General features: G+C 34.2%; 2 protein-coding genes across 2 annotated transcripts; both read left to right on the forward strand.

The window, feature by feature from the left end:
• Positions 1–308: 308 nt before the first annotated feature.
• On the forward strand, positions 309–3,148 carry LOC105176010 (RNA-binding (RRM/RBD/RNP motifs) family protein). Its single transcript, XM_011098677.3, has 2 exons — positions 309–461; positions 2,133–3,148. The coding sequence occupies exons 1-2, from the start codon at positions 445–447 to the stop codon at positions 2,905–2,907; spliced, it is 792 nt and encodes a 263-aa protein (XP_011096979.1). The 5' UTR covers positions 309–444; the 3' UTR covers positions 2,908–3,148.
• A 10,101-nt stretch (positions 3,149–13,249) lies between these two features.
• On the forward strand, positions 13,250–18,854 carry LOC105176011 (putative serine/threonine-protein kinase PIX13). The gene is made up of 6 exons (XM_088877019.1): positions 13,250–13,691; positions 14,065–14,396; positions 15,054–15,189; positions 15,267–15,409; positions 15,908–16,031; positions 18,207–18,854. Exons 1-6 carry the CDS (start codon positions 13,604–13,606, stop codon positions 18,638–18,640), a joined length of 1,257 nt encoding a protein of 418 aa, XP_088733145.1. The 5' UTR covers positions 13,250–13,603; the 3' UTR covers positions 18,641–18,854.
• The last annotated feature ends 78 nt before the right edge of the window (positions 18,855–18,932 follow it).

Raw genomic sequence — 18,932 nt, forward strand, 5'->3', positions numbered from 1 at the left:
CACTGTAAGATTATTATTACATGAAAAAAAAAACTAAAAATATTACTTGGGTAAAAAAGTGACAGTAGTGCTGAAACTTAAAAAGTTAAGTGCCATTTAAATTATTTATAACTATGTTAGGTATTACATTGTTATTAACAGAAAATACCAAACGACACCGTTTGGATGAAGAAGCATGGACAATTATAACTCATTAAAATTAAAAAACAGAAAAAGAAAAAGAAAAAGAAAGAAAAGAGAAGGAATGTCTAGGATCAAACGATGTCGTTCTCGTGAGATCGATTTTTAATAATACTATTAAAACTCTATCTCTGTTTGTAATATTTCTATTTCTAACTAGGGTTCCCATTTCTTCATTTTCCTTCTCGGAGAGAGGCCCTTTCGTCGCAGTGGGTTTTCGATTTTGAAATACGGCGTATTGGAGACGATTGTCAGGCCGCAGCCATGTACGGGCACAGAGGGTAAGTTGAACAAACCCTTTTTTTCTCCCCCTCGATATATGCATGTTTCTGGTCAATTTGTTTTGGTGTGTGATCTTGGTTTCTTCATAATCGGATTTGGTTGTTTGATAAAACTTGAGTTTTTAATGGGAGGCGTAGCCTTTGGTCGTGATTATTTGCATTTTATTTGATGGTTGGATTGATTTGTGTGTTTTTGCTACAATTATTGGAGTTTTTTAGAGAGTGAAACTTAAGGGTGGTTGTGCAGGATGGTTTTGGATATTAGATGCGTGGATTTTGTTTTATTTGTTAACAAAAAGAGGTTTTGATTTTCTGAACACTGTTTTTGTGTCCGACTATAATGAATTTTGATTTGTTTTAACAAAAAGAGGTTTTGATTTCTGAACACTGTTTTTATATCCGACAATAATGAACTTTTAGTACCTTTTTGTGTTAAAAGGTCAGGATTTATAGGTTTACATTGGCCTAGATTTACATAACGGCTGTAACGTGTTTAATTTCTTTGTTGATCCCCCAAAAAGGGTGAACAATTTGTGCCCTTGACCTGTTCTTCCAAAATCTGGGATTATGTCCATAAGTCCTTTTGAGCGCGCTGAAGAAATGTGAATTATAAAGTACCCAATTCAAAGTGGAAATCCGTTCCTGCAAGTTTGTCTACCAAGTGCTCATGTGCTTGTCAGCAAGCTTCTGACAATATCCATGGTGATTAGAATTAGTTCATATGAGTGTTTTTGTTATTTGTTAGTTTGTCCATGAACTGGTTATGATTATTGGAAGCAGTTGGATAAATTTGTTGTTTAATTAGCAAACTGTTCATATTTTTCCATCTTTCTCGTTTAACTTCACTTTATCATTGAGTGAGACTAGTTAGTTAGCTATTTTTTGGAGAGAGTGATTTTGTCTGAAAGCTACTGGATGTGGTGTCAATCTTTATGATTTGAAATCCATATGATTAACAAGTTAAACTATTTCTGCATCTCCGCATTCAGTATCTTATGGTTCATTCATCCTGCCACTGAAAAGAATTGAAAAAAAAAAAAAATAGAAAGGAAAATAATGAAAATTTGGACAAGTGGTTAAATGCTTTGAAAAACATTTAGTTTGGCTATTTCAACTCCTCTTTATATTTGCTTGGTGGAAAATTTTCTTCGTATAACTTAAAAGATACTATATCCACCTAAGAAGCATAAAGAATTGAACTTAAAGGGCTGTGTGCAAGAAGAGAGACATTGTATATACTTGTTCGTTTTTATTTCATCACTTAATTGAATATCTTATAGACCTTGTTCATTTAGCAGTTCCAGAATTCGAAATGGATCTCATTGAACCCCATTGCTGTTAGAAATTGAACATATAATCCTGTCCCAACTTGATCTTTTAAGTGAATCAACTAACTACCTTAACTATGTTACTTCGATTTGTATCTAATATATTGTGTTTCTACCTGCTGCATGTAGTTTCTCTTTCTTTCCTTTTTTGTTTCTTTCGGTTGTTTTTTGCTAATGGTTGTGTTACGTATGTATATCTTCAATTGGGTTCATGAAATATATTAAAAATGCTTCAGATACAATTAGAAAAATTAGATTATAGGAGCAAAAAATGGGTTGGGATTGGCTTTATTAACAAGGTTGAGTGGGGGATTTTTCCTTCCTTGGGTGTGAATAATTGAAGGTCATTGTTTGGGAGCGGGGGGGTTTCGGACGGGTACGAGATCGGCTCAAAGAGACCAAGATTGATGGAATCAAATCCCTACTTCGCAGTGAGCAGCAGTTCGAGCAGTTATCAACAGTATGGCTATGGCAGGAGGTATCAGCCTTCTGCCTTTCCTGTGGTTCGTTTAAGGGGTCTTCCTTTCAACTGCACAGATGTTGACATATTCAAGTTCTTTGCGGGGCTGGACATTGTGGATGTCTTCTTGGTGAACAAGGATGGGAGATTCTCTGGTGAAGCATTTGTAGTTTTTGCGGGGCATATGCAGGCTGAACTTGCTCTTCAGAGAGATCGGCAGAACATGGGAAGGAGATATGTGGAAGTATTTAGGTGCAAAAAGCAGGAGTATTATAATGCTATAGCTTCTGAGGTGAGTGAAGGAGCTTATGGTAGCATCGATTATCGTGGATCCTCACCTCCAGCTCGACGTAAGAGGTCTCCAGATAAAGATAAAATGGAGTATACAGAGATCTTGAAGATGCGTGGTCTCCCATACTCTGTCAGAAAATCTGAGATTGTAAAATTTTTTGGAGACTTTCATGTGTTGGAGGACAAGATCCAGATTGCTTTCCGTTCTGATGGGAAAGCTACTGGAGAGGCGTATGTAGAGTTTCCTTCAGCTGAAGAGGCTAGGAAAGCCATGTCCAAGGACAAGATGCTGATTGGATCAAGGTATGTGGAGCTCTTCCCCTCAACACCTGATGAAGCCAGACAAGCTGCATCCAGATCACGGTAATAGGTCATGGTTGGTACGAGCCTGGGAAGTTTTGTTAGTATTCTGTGTGATGTTCGCTCAACCCCTTTTTTCTTGAATAGAAATCTATATTTGGGATTTGTGTTCTCTGTTCTAACAGTAGAGGATTGAGTGTATGAAAATTATGAACTTGCAATTTGTTGCTTCTAAGTGGAGCTGGTTACTGAGGGTTTTATGTATTGAGATGTTGTCAAGGTATCTCATTTTCCCCTTTCCAGTTCTATTCATTGGTGTGAAGATGAATCGCATGAGGTTCATGGGTAGTTTGAATGCGTGGATGGTAAATGTTGATGTGAATGGTGAGACACACACCCCCCACACACACAAACCTTGTGGGAGAGCAAGAGAGAAGCGTTTTTGCAGGTTTCAATTGTCCTTTTTTCTTTCCTTACAACAGCCAAATCTGGTACTTCTATACGGCTGACGAGAGGCTGCAGGAATCACGATGGAATGAATGCAAAGGCTGTTGTTGAAATATGAGCATAAACAGCAGAGAAGACTACTGCAACATCTTCACTTCCGAGCGAGGGTTGGAATAATCTCCTCTTTGCATTTTAGCATCTCAATCCTGGCAGCTTTATTCATCCGATCGACTTGCGTCAAATACAGAGTTTTAATCTGCTGCTGTTTCATGCTACTATCACGCAAGCATTACAATTAGATATAACCAGAATAAAGCATTTTAAGACTTTGAGTCGTAATCCATGCCATGTACAGCAATATTATTAGTAATTAGATATTCAGGGTTTGAAGTAGTGGATTGAAGATGGAGACCAAGAGAATGTTAGGCTACATTTATTTGGAGGATATGGATTCTACGTAGCCTCAAGACTGACTTCCTTGGAGGTGGTTTGTGCAAGTGGTTTATTCTAACTTAGTCTCTAGATTCTTGACCTTGCGTCTTTGAGGATTATTATTTAAGGTTATGCTCCAACTACTCTCTTAGCAAGAGTCTCTTAGCTTTTCACTGTCCGAGACACTCTGTTTTTCGAGAAGTAGAATTATACCTTGTTAGACAGAATTAATCCAACTTTACTTTTATCAATAATTAGTTTAAGGGAAAAAAGATACAAGCATTGATATGGGGAATGCGCAGAACACAACAATATGAAAAAAAACAACAAAAACAAAATATTTCTTATTATTATTATTTTTTTAAATGAAGTAATTTACTCCTTCAAAAAGAAGGGTTCAATGCACATGTTACTCCTGCAATTATTTATGATATTTAAGAATAATTTTTATATAAATATATATAATAATAAGATAATAATATATAAATATTTGTTTAAAAAATTATTACTTTATATATAAAATTATACATAATATATATAATATTTTCGTGATGTATAGGTGTATACTAATAAAAAAAATAATCTGATGGTAAGACTGAACGCTTCAATTCCATATTGAAGGAATACCTTCGATACTTTGTGCACAGTACTTAGAAGGATTGGGTGAAATTCTTGGATGTTGCTAAATTGTGTTTCAATGCCCAAAAGAACTCTTCCACCAACAAAGTGCTTTTGAAATTGTCACTGGGCAACAACCACTCCTCCTTCACACCCTTGACTCCCCACAAGGTTTAAGATCCTCTCTCGCTCAAAGTTTCTTTCAGAAATGGAAGCAGAACATTGACATCGCCAGAAATTGTTTGAAGACAGCTTAGAAGCGGATGAAAAAGTATATAGATAAAAATCGTTGCTTCATCGAGTTCAAAGCGGGAGACCTTGTGATGGTGAAGGTCCCAAGCCCGGGATTATCGAAGACATCAAGGGGGAGCGATCCTCGGTTGATGCTAAAGTATGTTGGTCCTTTACATATTATCAAGTGTATTGGAATGGTGGTCTACAAGGTAGAGTTGCCTTCTTGGTGGAAAATTCACAACGTCTTCATTGTGAGCTAGTTAAAGAAATATTCAGCAGACAAAACGACGCCCGCAATCAGCCCAGCCGCCTGCAACTTGAATTGACGAAGATGAAGGAGAAGGTGGCTGAACCGATCTTGAATCACCAAGTTACGAGTACAACAAAGTGCAATCATACGGAGTACTTGGTGAAATTGAAGCGATGCAACAACGAGGACGACACTTGTGAGCGGGTGACGGACTTTAAGGCATTTTCACCTCTTGCTAAAGCTCACCATGCTTCCCATGCGCCAAGGACGTCGCCATCTTAGGAATGTCAAGGGCCGCCAGCGCACTCGGCACCCTTGACACATAGTCGGCTATGCAGCCGCTCAACCCGATCGACCACATGTAGTACGTTTGTAAATACTTTTGTTTGCTTAGGGGGATGTTATGCCTCCTGAGGTGCGATATTCAACTTTTTTTGTATCTACTGCTGTCAATAGAAAAAATCTTTTAAAACTATTATAGGGGGGAATGAGTTCTTGAAGTTTGATGTAGTGTTGCATGTTAGTGTCCCCCTCAAGGTAATCTCCTTGCACTAGCATCTTTTATACAATGTATATGCAATTTGCTATTTAATGAAATCCACATTCTGAATCTTACATTCAATTTACTGTTTTATTACTGCACCTTGCTTGTTGTTGTTGCTTTTGTCGCAACCTATGTTGCTATTCCTGACGGCGCGCTGTACTAGTGTAGGCGAGAGTTATCTTGTTGTGTTGTTATTATCAGAAGTAGTCGTTACAATAAACTGCTAGCTACACGATGGCCCTCTTCCCGCATTGCGGAAAACATCTCATGAGACCTGGTCTGTACTTGTCGTGCTCCCACCACCCCATTCCCCAGCCCCATCGCCGGCTCATCCACCACTTCACCTTTCCCCTTATTTTCACCATCTCACTTCCCAACACCAATTTAACGAATTAGGAGAAAAATTGGGAGCTAGGACAGTAGCTTTAGCCCACCCTCAGTTGTGTAGAAGATATCATTAAAATGGTGATAATATCGAAATTTTTACACCCAATCTACTCTCCTTTGCTGCCTCTCCCCTTCCCCTCCCGTTGCCGTTGCGGCTCCTCTGCCTCCAGATCCCCTCACGTCTTCTTCTTCTTCTTTTTCATCTCTCTCTAAGTGTGCATATATATAATTTAAAATATATTATATACCATACTTTTTTTATTAAATTTACATATATATATATATAGGGTTGTTTTTTTATATGATATATATATATATATATATATATATATAAATAGGGTGGTTATACTTAAGTTCATTCTAAAAATGCGAAATTACATTTTCTTTCAATAAAATTCAAAATTACCCTTACACCACCTCCCAGAGTTCATTATTTACATTTGATCCCTTTCGTTAGGATTTCGACGAGAAATGCTGATGTTAATAAAAAATTTACATAAATTTTAAATTTTACTTCTCATTTAACATTCTAGTGTAATACTTTTGTACTTATAACCTCACTTCAAATATATATATGTCATATTTATTTCTTTATAAGTATAAAAATATACATGAAAACATCAAGTGAAGGTCAAAATTAAAAATTTATATAATTTGTTTTGTTAGTGTTAGCATTTTTCTCCAAACCCTAATGGAAGGATGTCAGGTGTAAAGAAAGAATTTTCAGAGGAGATGTAAGTGTAACTTTAAAACTTTTTTTGAAAAAAAGTGTAATTTGATATTTTTAGAGGGGGTTTAAGTATAATGAACCCCAAATATATATATATATATATTACATACATATATATAGTTTTAATTATATACCATTATTTGAATTAAGTAAAATGTAGGCCATTGATATACTAGCTAAATTTAAACTTTTAATTCAAGTAAGATTCAACGGTTCTTAAATAAGACTATAAATATAATTTTATATCTAAAAATTTTAAAAAAAATAAAAAATTAGCACATGAACTACACGAAATTTTGTGAGGGTTTTAAAGAAGATAAGGTAGTAAATTACTTCCCTTCTAATTAAGGGATTAAATTTCTCATTTTACAATATCACAGAGGGAGGGGATAAATTGTATTAGGGGTATTTACAGTTTGGTTAAAGTGGCTGAACCGAAAATTCTATTGAAACGAAAACCGAACCGAATAATCCGATTCGAATTTTTTTTTTAAATCGATTTTTCAGTTCGATTTATTTTGTCATTGTACGGTGGTAGGAACGAATCAATAACCGATTTATATATATATATATATATATATTATTTTATTAATTATATTATTATTAAAATATATTATTATACTGTTATATATTATATTATATTTATATATTAATATTATAATATAAACTAAGGAGTAAAAGAGAAAAGAATGGATGAGAAGAAAACGCTGTAAGCCTGTAACAGCACTACTCCCGTTCTCCTTCTCCACTCAAAAATTTTGACTTACAAGTTTTATTTGAAGGTGTTCGATTAAATGTCTGATAAAATTGTTTTGATTTTTTTTGTTTGGTTGCGTGCTTGTGCTGACTGCTTTCCTCTCTTTCATTTTCTTCCAATTAATTGTGAGGTTTGACTTTGTGTTTTCTTGTAATTGTACTATTAAATTTGAATTTAAATTAAATAAATAGATTGTTATTGTGTTCTTTTCTTTTGATTTGGAATTTTGAATTGTATTCGTAAATATTCTTTTCATGATATATTTTATTTTTTAGATTTCGATATTTTGTACATGTATTTTTGGATAAAATTGAAAAAATATTAAAATTATTTATATATATATTTAAAAAAAAAACACTTCTTTATCGGTTTTTAATTGAAAAAACAGAACCAAAACGATACTATTCGGTTCAACTTTCGATTTTTAAAATCAGTGAACCAAATTTTCGGTTAACTAAAAAATCAAAAATTCGATTCCATTCAGTTAACCGAATTGAATACCCTAAATTATATTAAACCCTCAATTTAAGTATGGGTATACGTATTTGATGAAACCCGAGTCTAATACCTTTGAAGGTTCAAAGAATTTCGACATGAAGTAGAGAATGAAAGCTGGATGAAGTGTTAAGACATTGGTCTGGCCGAGGATGAGAATAGTTGAACTGTGAATTCCTTAATTATTTAAAAGAGAATGTACGTAGTTGAGCAGTAATGAACTCTACAGGACAGGTTTAACAGATGGAGAGTTTCACTCGTCTTCCTTCTCTTCTCCGTGTCCAGGAGAAGCCATATATCTGTGAGTAGAGTATCATGTGAAATGTGGTACTCAAAGTCTCCATTATTTATAAATTTGAGGATATAGATGTTTTCACAGACAGTGTGCATGAGACAAATTGAATATAAGTTCAATGAATCTATTTGATGTCGGAACAAAAAACATTTGTTTGGAGGAATGCCCACTTTTATAGAAAATAAGATCCTATTGGATAGAAAAAGTGGAATTGTGGAACATTAACAAGTTCGAGAACCATAATGTGGAACTTTAACAAGTCGAGGTGACACAAACTCAACCTTTTAATACACTTATTCATCCGAGATTTAAAAGGATCTCAGGAATATGAGATATGGGTTTTTGTAAGAGAATAATGAAGAGAGTTCTCTTTTGGATAGTAATCTAGAGACACTTTCCATAAGGAGAGGTTTGGGCTTATACCAAAACAAAGTCAGGAAATTAATGAAATCGCCTTCTAGTCCCTCCTCATAAGTTTTTGGATTGGTCTTGGAGATACGCCAATCGCAACGAAAAGACCAATTTTTTACAGGAGGAGGTTGAGTGAAGATATGACTTTCTCTCCAAGGACTTACATTGGACTTAAAATCGCATAGATATCGAAAATCCTTAAGGGTAGTTAAGTAAAACCAACCTTTATCTTCCGACCTTTTAAAGGTGGTGAAAGAATAAATGGACAAAAAATTTTCAAAACTGGATGGAAGGTCGAGATGACGCATTATTATAATGAAGAGGAGAATATGACTCACAAAATTGGGAGACAATTGCGTAGGGCAAAGATTTAGCCTACGGAGGATGTTTTCTACAGCTCGGGCTAGGAAAACGGAGGCCGGCCTCGAGATGCAAAATTGAGAGGGAGCAAAAGCCCTCTAGAGGACAATGCATCCTATCAAAGGATCGAGGAAGTAGGACCTCATAGTCATGAGGAATGTAATACTTCTCTTTTATTTGATGAATAGGCATTTTGACGTTACTAACTATCCTAGCCCAATGATCTATAAATATCATGTTTTAATATTTAACTTGAAGAGGAACGTCATCAGAATCGACCAACTCAACTGAGTGCTCAGTGGTCGGGACCCGACAATGAGGAGAGAAGGAGATCGCAAAACAACTTAAGGGAAAATAGGACCATGGGAAGTACCCATCATTTCCCTGCGGAGGTTGCACACGACCTAGAAGATGAACTCGAGCTAGACCTAGAACTAGAGCTAGAAGCCATGAGAAAGGACATAACTAGGAAGAAAGGAGAGGACGAGAAGATTATGCGATCTCCGAAGTTAGGAAAGGGGGTCAGGAGGGTTAAATGAGGGCCTATATATAGGGAAAAAAGAAAAAAAATGCGCCTTTTCATGAGCAAGGGGATAGCGACACGTCAGTAGGGATCTATGGCTGGGGGGGGGGGGATGATCTGATAGGTGACAATTCAACTTCCTATAGTGTAATTAATGACACTAGAAGAAGTGGGGTAGTAATGATAGGGGTAATAACCCTTCCTTAAAATAGAATGACTAGAATGTCTTCCAAATGAAGCAAAATAACAAAAATGGCCTAAGATCCACGCACTTTCCATCGGGTCGGGTCGGGTCGCTGGATTTACCCACCCAATCTGACTCAGAGTTAAGAGCTGGAATATCAACTGTTGGATCTTTTAGTAGGCATTCCACTAGATGTTGCCACGTGGGCCTACCCTATACGGGCATGGGAACATATAAATACCACCGTTCAGGATCATTCATGGTATGTTGCATTAATTGCTCTTTCGACTTCGTTAAAGTCCTCTAGATCATCTTTCAACCTTCACAGTTTCATACTTTTGTAATGGCTTTTCAAATATTGTAACTCTCTTTGTATTGGCCGTTTCAAAAATTATATATATAAGTCATACTTGGCTGATTTTTCCCTTCTCCTCCCTGTCACGCTCTCTTCTCTCCTTTCTCTCTCTTTCTCTCTCCTCTCGTTCAGGCCCCCCCCCCCCCATATCTGCCCTACCCCCACCGCACCACCACCAGTCCCGACCACCACCAGCCACTCCTTCTCACTCTACTTTTCTCTCTCCTTCCCTCTCTCTCTGTCGCTCTCTCCACCTCACTCTGCTTCCTCCTCTCTCCGCCTCCGCCACATTTAGGAAGTACCCTTTTATTTTTTATTTTTTATATTATTCTTTTGCTTTTTAAATTTTTTGAAATTTATATATATGGATTATGTTTAATTGTGTATTTTGTTAAATTGTATTTTCTGTTGTTTTAAAATTATGTTGTTAATTTTCTGAAAGGTATTGATTATGTTTATTTTTTTTTATTTTAAATTATGTTGAGGTTTGAAAATTATGATGATGATACTTGAAAATTTCTGAAACTGATGCTTGAAAATTATGATGATGATGCTTGGAAATTTCTGATTTTTTTTTGGAAATTTATGTAATTCTAAAAAGAATTCAGAAATTTTTCATAATTTCTGAAATTTCTTGATTTTTTGTAATTATAAAGAAAATTCAAATTTTTTTCATAGTTTTTGATTTTTTTTATTTTCTGTAAATTTAAAAAACTTCTGAAAATTTCCATAATTTCTGACTTTTTTATTTTCTGTAATTTTCTGAAATTTTTGCAAATTTCTACAATTTTCTGTAAATTTCAGCAATTTTCTGAAATTTATATTAAATATGCATGTATTTTATGAATTAAAAAAATAAAAATATAGCATAATAATAGGTTTACTAAAATTATTAGAAAATTATGGACTACAATGCAATTTTTAGGAAAATTATGCACCTAAGTGAAATTTTTAGAAAATTAGAGGATCTTAATTTAATTTAGGAAAATAGGAATTTCCTAAAATTATTAGAAAATTATGGACTACAAATGCAATTTTTAGGAAAATTATGCACCTAAATAAAATTTTTAGAAAATTAGAGGACCTTAATGTAATTTGGGAAAATAAGAATTTTAATAAAATTATTAGAAAATTATGGATTACAATGTAATTTTTAGGAAATTATGCACCTAAATAAAATTTTTAAAAAATTAGAGGACCTTAATGTAATTTAGGAAAATAGAAATTTTAATAAAATTATTAGAAAATTATGGACTACAATGCGATTTTTAGGGAAATTATGCACCTAAATAAAATTTTTAAAAAATTAGAGGACCTTAAAATTATTTAGGAAAATAGGAATTTTAATAAAATTATTAGAAAATTATGGACTGCAATGCAATTTTTAGAAAAATTATGCACTTAAATGAATTTTTTAAGAAATTAGAGGACCTTAATGTAATTTTGAAAAATAGAAACTTTATGAAATTTAAAAAAAATATCATTTTATCAATAATTAACATTATGTGTATTTAATGTTAAATTATTTTGAAATTGTAGATAATGACTATTGGTGCTCTGTCACCATTTCGCAGATGTCACAGGAGCACTAGTTATTCTGGTTCCAGAAGCTGAGGGTAAGTATAATATTATTTAATTTTAATTCAAATTTATATTTTTTTATTTGTCGATTTTAAGATGTCGTACTGGTTGGACTGTGATGCCATCTATGATCGGGTGCGGATGATCGAGCGGTACATCAAAAGCATTGATTCAAACTGTTCCCTGCATCCGACGATGACGACAAACATGCGGCTGCAGGGAATAATGATTTAGATTAGAATTTTTTTTAGTTTTGTAAACAATACAATTTGGAATAATATTTGTATTTTTATTATTAATTTATTACTTTTTTTTTGTTATATTATGTGTTTTTTATATAATATTGCATAATTTAATAAAAAAATTATTTATTTAATTTTATAAAAATAAATATTTGAATATATTAAATAAATAAAATTAAATAAAATAAACATTAAATAAATAAATATTGAAGTATATTAATTAAATAATAATTTTTGTAACTGCATTTTGTAACGGCTTTTGTAATACACATACATCAGATAAAATCGTTTGGCTGTTACAAAGACTAGCCAAAACAGTTACCAATTTTGAATGTAGCCGTAAAACCCGTTACAAGTGCCGTTTAAAAAGCAATTCCAAATACAACGACAAAAATGATCCAAATACCAAACACAACCGTACCTAAATTTGTTACAAAGACCGTTACAATAACAATTAAATTAAACCATTCAAAAGCAGTTACAAATTTATTTTATTGTATTAGACGATATTTGTAGCAGCCCATCACGACCGTTACAAAAATCGTTACAAATTGTAACAACTTTCATTCATACCGTCACAAATAATTTGTAACGCGCGGTATAAACCATTATAAATTAATAAAAAAAATCATTACAATAAAATAATATTTTTGTAGTACCCATGTCAAATATATGAGACTTGTTATCTAATTTATTATGTATGACTTAGATATGATCTAACTAAGACTTTTTCATTATACATATATGCACATTTTAGTTGTTAAATATGAACAGATCATCATTCCGTAAATCTGCTTCGCTTGTTTGAAGTGACACTAACTTCAAGCTGACTTTGCATATACCAAACTACCTCATCATTAATATTTTATTCTCACTGGTACGGCGGCGTGGGATGAGGATTGAGGGGTCTTCCCACTTCATTTTTCTAGTAAATATTTGGGATTTGTAGGTTTATTTAAGTGGAAATTACGCTGAGCTTCCGTTAATGTTTTAATATAATTATAGCTACTTTTTATTATTTAAAAAATTAATTGTAAAATAAGCGATCTTTGTTTAATTGATTTTAAAATAATTGACATCGTAAAATTATGTTTGCCTGAAAACCTTCAAATTCTAATATTTTTATAGAATATGGATTATTCCGTCTGAACAATTTCAGAATAACTATACAAATTTTAGAGTGCCAAACATCTCCAAACTCGTAACGGGAGAAAAGTGATTCTAAATATAAGTACGTAGTCATCGCCGTAATTTTGTTTTGAAATATCTGACTATTGGATTGAACTAACTGAATTACTGTCACAAATGATAAAATCTGAAAGCATTTAGAGTTTTTGGATGAAATAATTATTTTATACAAATCAAGAAAAAGTTGAGTGTATTCAAGAACAAATTCATCAACATCATCATCATCACATGCACTAAGCAATAATCAAACTTGAAAATCAGAAACAATCAATGAGAGAATTTACAAAGTGTCTCCAGTCTCCACCTGAGGAGAGTAGGGGGGCCACCTTCATATTCTCTGAGAGTGAAACCGTTAACACAAAATGTCAATGGCATAGTAGAAAAAAGAGCCAAAAAACATTGCTACGAAGCACTAATCAAATAGAACACACACCACAAATCACAGAAACAGCATACACATTTCCAGGCAATTATTAGTACATTAAAAGTCCAAGAAGAAAGACAGCTTCGCACTCTTTCCCACCAACTTCTCTCCTCATACATATATATTAAAGAATTAACAAATCTTTATCTTTCATTTCACCACTTTCTTTGAGCATTATTGGAACCGAGATATGCTGGTCTTTTTGATTTTCTGGGCCTTCTTTGAGAATTGTTATGAAACCAAATTAGGATGCTAGTCTTTTGATCTTCAAAGGGGATTAGATACTATCTGAAGAAGGTTTTGGTGATGGGGAATTGCTTTGGATCTGAACCTGCTGCTGACCCGAAACCTAGCTCCACTAATCTTAGTACCCCTACCAAACAATCCACTCCAGGTAACTTTCTGACCTCATTTTCATCTTAAATGCTCATTACTTTTTCTGGGCTGCTGAGATTTTCATTGGTTTCTTGAGTTTTGCCTCGTGAATTATAAAAAAGAGTAAGAAGAGGAGTTTGGTTACTTTGTCTTGATGCTTTAATTTGAGGTATGTTAGTCATCAAGAAAATAAAATACTTGAGCTATGTTGTTTTCTCTTGCCTATCCGCTCTCTTTGTTTGTGTAGTTTTTTCTTTGCAGAAATTAAGAATTGCCCTTATCGGTTTTGTGAATTGGTGGTTGTAATTTGTTGGGTGAAACTCTAGTCATTTACTTATTTGGAAATGGTATGCTGAGTTTTCAACTCTTTTTTTATGTTATATGTAATCTAGGGACATCACGTGATTACAGCAGTGGTGGAGGTTTATCGGCCACGAGCAGCAGCGCAGGCCTCAGCCGGTTTTCGGCTGCTTTAAGTGATGATGCTTGTTTGGCCGGTGAAATATTGCCCATTCCGAATTTGAAAACTTATAGTTTTGCCGATTTGAGGAATGCCACAAGGAATTTCAAGTCTGACATGGTGTTGGGGGTGGGAGGTTTTGGGACTGTGTATAAGGGATGGGTAGACGAGAAGACGCTCATGCCGTCTAAAATTGGCACTGGGATGATGGTTGCAATCAAGAAATTGAACCCCGAAAGCATGCAGGGCTTTGAAGAATGGCAGGTAATATGAACTGGTTGAATTTAATAATTTGCTTATATTCATGGCTAACTTTAATCTAATTTTGCCTCATCTTCGACTTTATGGAGGATAAAAATAGGGAGGTAAACCCAATCCTCTTGTAAGGAACTTATGTAATGGTGATCTAGGAAATTGTCTTTGGCATCCACGTGTCTTAGAGGAATAAATTAAGTTTTTTTCATATGGGGGTGTTGTGTCGGAAACATTGTGGGAAGAGAATCAATATGCAACTGAAGAAGAACATGAAGAAGAACACCGTGCTTATGCAACTCTTGTACAAATGGAACAACTTTTACCTGTGTGCATAGCACCTCAAATAACTGTTGGTTATTGAAATGCAGATATGTCTTTGAGCTGGATGATTGGATAGTTTTCATTGACTGACAATTTTTATTAGCCATATTAGTTCACTAAAAAAATAAAAAAGGAAAAGAAACCTGATGGTAAAGTTTTTGGCAGAATTTACTCACTTTTTTGTTTTCTTAAAATGTATGTATATTGGTTCTCTGTATGTGTTTATCGACTATCATTGTATACGTCTCTACATATATATGCAAGTCTTCTCATAATCTTTCTGTTAGATCATCTGAATTTAGATGCTTTATGTGATCCTGGGCTTCCCTTGACTTGAAAGTGCAGTCAGAAGTGAACTTCTTGGGAAGACTTTGCCATCCTAACTTGGTAAAGCTTTTGGGATACTGTTGGGAGGATAAAGAGCTCTTACTTGTCTACGAGTTTATGCAGAAGGGAAGCCTGGAAAACCATCTTTTCAGAAGTAAGATCTTGTTTCACAAAAACTAGGAGAATGGAAGACCAAAAAACAAACTTGCTTAGACCTGATCCACCATGCAGGAAATGCTGCTATTGAGCCATTATCTTGGGACTTGCGACTCAAAATAGCTATAGGAGCAGCGAGGGGGCTGGCCTTCTTGCACACTTCAGACAAGCAAGTCATTTACAGGGACTTTAAAGCCTCCAATATTCTTCTTGATGGGGTAAGATTCTTTAATATAACGCTCCTGTTGGCTGAGTTTTTCTTTCTCTGTTTCGGTTGCTTGACTACAGGAGATAAATTGGGATTGTGGTGAAGTCAGTTGGTTAGCATGGATTGTTGCCTTCGAAATTTTTTTCCTCTTTACAAATAAAAGAAAGGGAAGAAAGAACTCAATGTATCAAACATTAGAAAAGTACATGATATGATTAATCTTACATAAAGTGCAGGCTACTGCAGCAGTTGCAATATTAGGCGCAGAGTCGCCAAAATGTAACTTATTTCCTAGTGATGCAAAGGACTACCCTTGGGGCTGAGTATGGTGGAAATGAAAGCCTGTGGTTATAAGATTTGCGTATCTTATCTAAAATCTAACACTAAGCAGGGAATAGGAAAAGATACATCTTTCGCTATTCCCATCTGAAAGGATAGTCAGAGAATTTTTTGGTATTTCAAGTAAGCTTTTTATTGCACTTATGCCAATTTTTCTTGGATTCTGTAGAGTTACAATGCAAAAATATCTGACTTTGGCTTAGCAAAACTGGGGCCCTCTGGAGGGGATTCTCATGTAACAACCCGAGTTATGGGAACATATGGCTATGCAGCACCTGAATACGTCGCAACAGGTGAGTGCCTAATGCACTCGATTTTATAGATAATATCGGATGTCTCAATCCCTGAGCTTCTGGTTACCATCTGATGGTATTGAGTCGAATTTTCTAGTTGAAACTGAACTTAATTTAATGATTACATGATGGTGTCTTATATATTCAGTATTTCCCTGAACTGAATCCAAATATTTGTCAACTTTGCTGGCTTTGGAGTTTTGGATTCATTATATTTGTTGAAATGGGAATCCAGGAAAGGGGCATTAAGGTTTTATTTATTATGGCCAAGTTTTTGACACATTTAAGACGTGTTGTTAATTTGGTGCTGCAAATGCTACAGATATAGAAATTAATGCTTGTGTATTATTGGAGTCTCATGCATAGCAGCATAGGGTTGAGTGTGGTTTTTCAGAAGAAAGAAAAGAGTAAAAAGGGACTTACAGAGGCATTTGAACTGAAGAGGGTATAGTTATTCGTTTCCAGAATCGGAATAGTAAGAGTTTCTATCCAGCTATTTCAACTAATATGCCTGGGGGTTTCACAGCTCTTTTCTAGAGTCCACTATCGACATCTATACTTGAATATGTGCAATTATATATACTGCATTTATGCTCTTTGCGAATCTGAAGATATTCAGGACCAGATATCAAATAATATTTCTCCTATTTTTGCTGTTACTTTACAAAAATAATACTCATGCTAATCTCTAACTAAACACAGGCGTAAGAACAAATTTGATAGTAATCATCCATATTCAGGCTGATTTTGGAATATTTTATATCATAGCCCTGATTATCCTGTTCATCTTTACTTTTTATAATATACATTGGATATATGATTATTTAGATTTATCAAATTTTTTCTCGCATTGTGAAAGCCTGTGGTATGGGAATGATCTGGTACAAACTTATAAAAATCTGGGATAAAGAATCCAACCTACGAGTTGAAATACAATAATTGAAATTGTTGGCTTTTTTAACATTTTGTTGAAATGATTATATTGTTCTTAAATTGCTAAATTTATACAAAAATATGATTGTCAAATTGTTTATTTGAATCCTTTGTAAGATTATCTTGAAGAGCATATTTGATCATTTTCAAATGTCAAGTATATGGAATATAACATGAAATTATTCTAGGATTTGTAAATCTTGCCACCATCTTACCAAACATAATTGACGAACGACTTTATTAACAGTCTTTCGTACAAAGGGAGTGTTTGCAAAAACTTTGTTTTTAGAGAAGTGATTTTTGTAAAAAAAATTACAAGTTGTAGCAAAATTAAAAGTGGGTAGTGTTTGTAAAAAAATGAAAATCAGATGAAAGTTAAATTGGATAGTGTTTAGAGAAAAATCGCTTCTAAAATAAACTTATTGTTTAAGGACTATTTTGTCCCTATGTGTTAAAAAGATTATATCTTTTTCACTTGTTGTTTGTCAATAATAATTATTTTTTCACAAAAAATAATGAATTCTATTTTGATTATTATATTACATATTTGTTTTTTAAAAAATATTACAAAAAATGTGTTTGATCAAATAATAATATGTGAATGAAGTAATATAATTAGATGATATAGCAAATAAAATATAAATTTTTTTAAAATATTAAATATGTAAAAGTGTAAATTTGATTATTGTTAAATTATTTGAAAACTTCAATATCAACTCTATATATACAATTTTAAAAATAAAATAAAAACGATAAAGTTGAATTAAAATTATTATAATAAGGGTAAAGTAGTAAAAATAAAATTGAATTTATTTACAAAAAAGGCAAAGCAGCTGGAAGCACCTCCCAAGGTGTTTCTAGCTTTTGGCCTAAAAACACTTTTCTTAGCCATTTCAGAAGCAGAAGTTGGCATGCCAAACACTTCAAAGTGCTTATTGGGAGCCAGAAGCTGAAAAGCATTTTTCTAAAGCGCTCGCAAACACTCCCAAAGTGAACATGGTCTCAGTGTTTGTTGACATTTGTTCCTTAGTGCTGCAGAGCTCTCACGCTGAACCTTTCCCACCCACCCACATATCCACTGCCATTTCCCCTCCAATGAAGAAGAGAAGTACAAAACGACTTAGTCACCCAAGACGATACACATAAAACACTGAAATCTACAATCCACAAGCAAGTTACTCTAATGCCTTGAGTGCATTTAATCTTCCTTGTCCGTTAATCATGTTGCATCTTTAACAACAGGGCATCTATATGTGAAGAGTGATGTGTATGGCTTCGGCGTAGTGTTGCTTGAGATGTTGACAGGGTTGAGAGCACTTGATACAAGAAGACCGAGCGGGCAGCATAATTTGGTTGATTGGTTGAAACCCCTTCTCCCCCAACGACGCAAACTCAAATCCTACATGGATGCACGAATAGAGGGACAGTATTCATCCAAGGCAGCACTACAAGCTTCTCAGCTCACTCTGAGATGCTTGGAAGGGGAACCAAGAAAACGGCCTTCAATGAAAGAAGTCGTGGATGTGTTGGAACAGATTGCTGCTATGGAAAAACCAAGAGAATCCAAGAATAGATCCACACATTCTTCGTCCCAACACAATGGGCAATCACCGAGACCTTATCGCTCCCCCCGTCACCCAAGTAATCAAGGTACTCTCACAGGAGCTGGAAGATGACCCATGTTATATACGGTGAGCAATTCTCAAGTTAAACTTGCCATTAACTATTGTTTTAACTGATGTTCAATTCTTTCCTGAAGGAATTTTGTGAGGTTGTTACTACCCCTCTACATTTGACATTGATGAATGTATTATAATCTGTAAAACGATTGTGACGACGAATTCAATTGTCTGTGAGTGTAGCAGGAAAACCAATTTTTTTATGTTTTAATGATTTGTTTTCACAGCCAAATCTTTGTATTTCCAATCCTGCATGCAAGTAATAGTTGACATTTATGTTCGTATTCAT

Source organism: Sesamum indicum, linkage group LG13 (genome assembly GCF_026168435.1).
Source record: "Sesamum indicum cultivar Baizhima isolate 11 linkage group LG13, ASM2616843v1, whole genome shotgun sequence".
Taxonomy (NCBI): domain Eukaryota; kingdom Viridiplantae; phylum Streptophyta; class Magnoliopsida; order Lamiales; family Pedaliaceae; genus Sesamum; species Sesamum indicum.

What these genes read in the sequence shown, in the direction of transcription:
- LOC105176011 (XM_088877019.1), top strand. Translation starts at nt 13,604, where the DNA reads ATGGGGAATTGCTTTGGATCTGAACCTGCTGCTGACCCGAAACCTAGC. An exon ending in GGAAAACCATCTTTTCAGAA is followed by an intron (nt 15,190 to 15,266) that starts GTAAGATCTTGT and finishes TCCACCATGCAG; the next exon opens with GAAATGCTGCTATTGAGCCA. An exon ending in ACCTGAATACGTCGCAACAG is followed by an intron (nt 16,032 to 18,206) that starts GTGAGTGCCTAA and finishes CTTTAACAACAG; the next exon opens with GGCATCTATATGTGAAGAGT.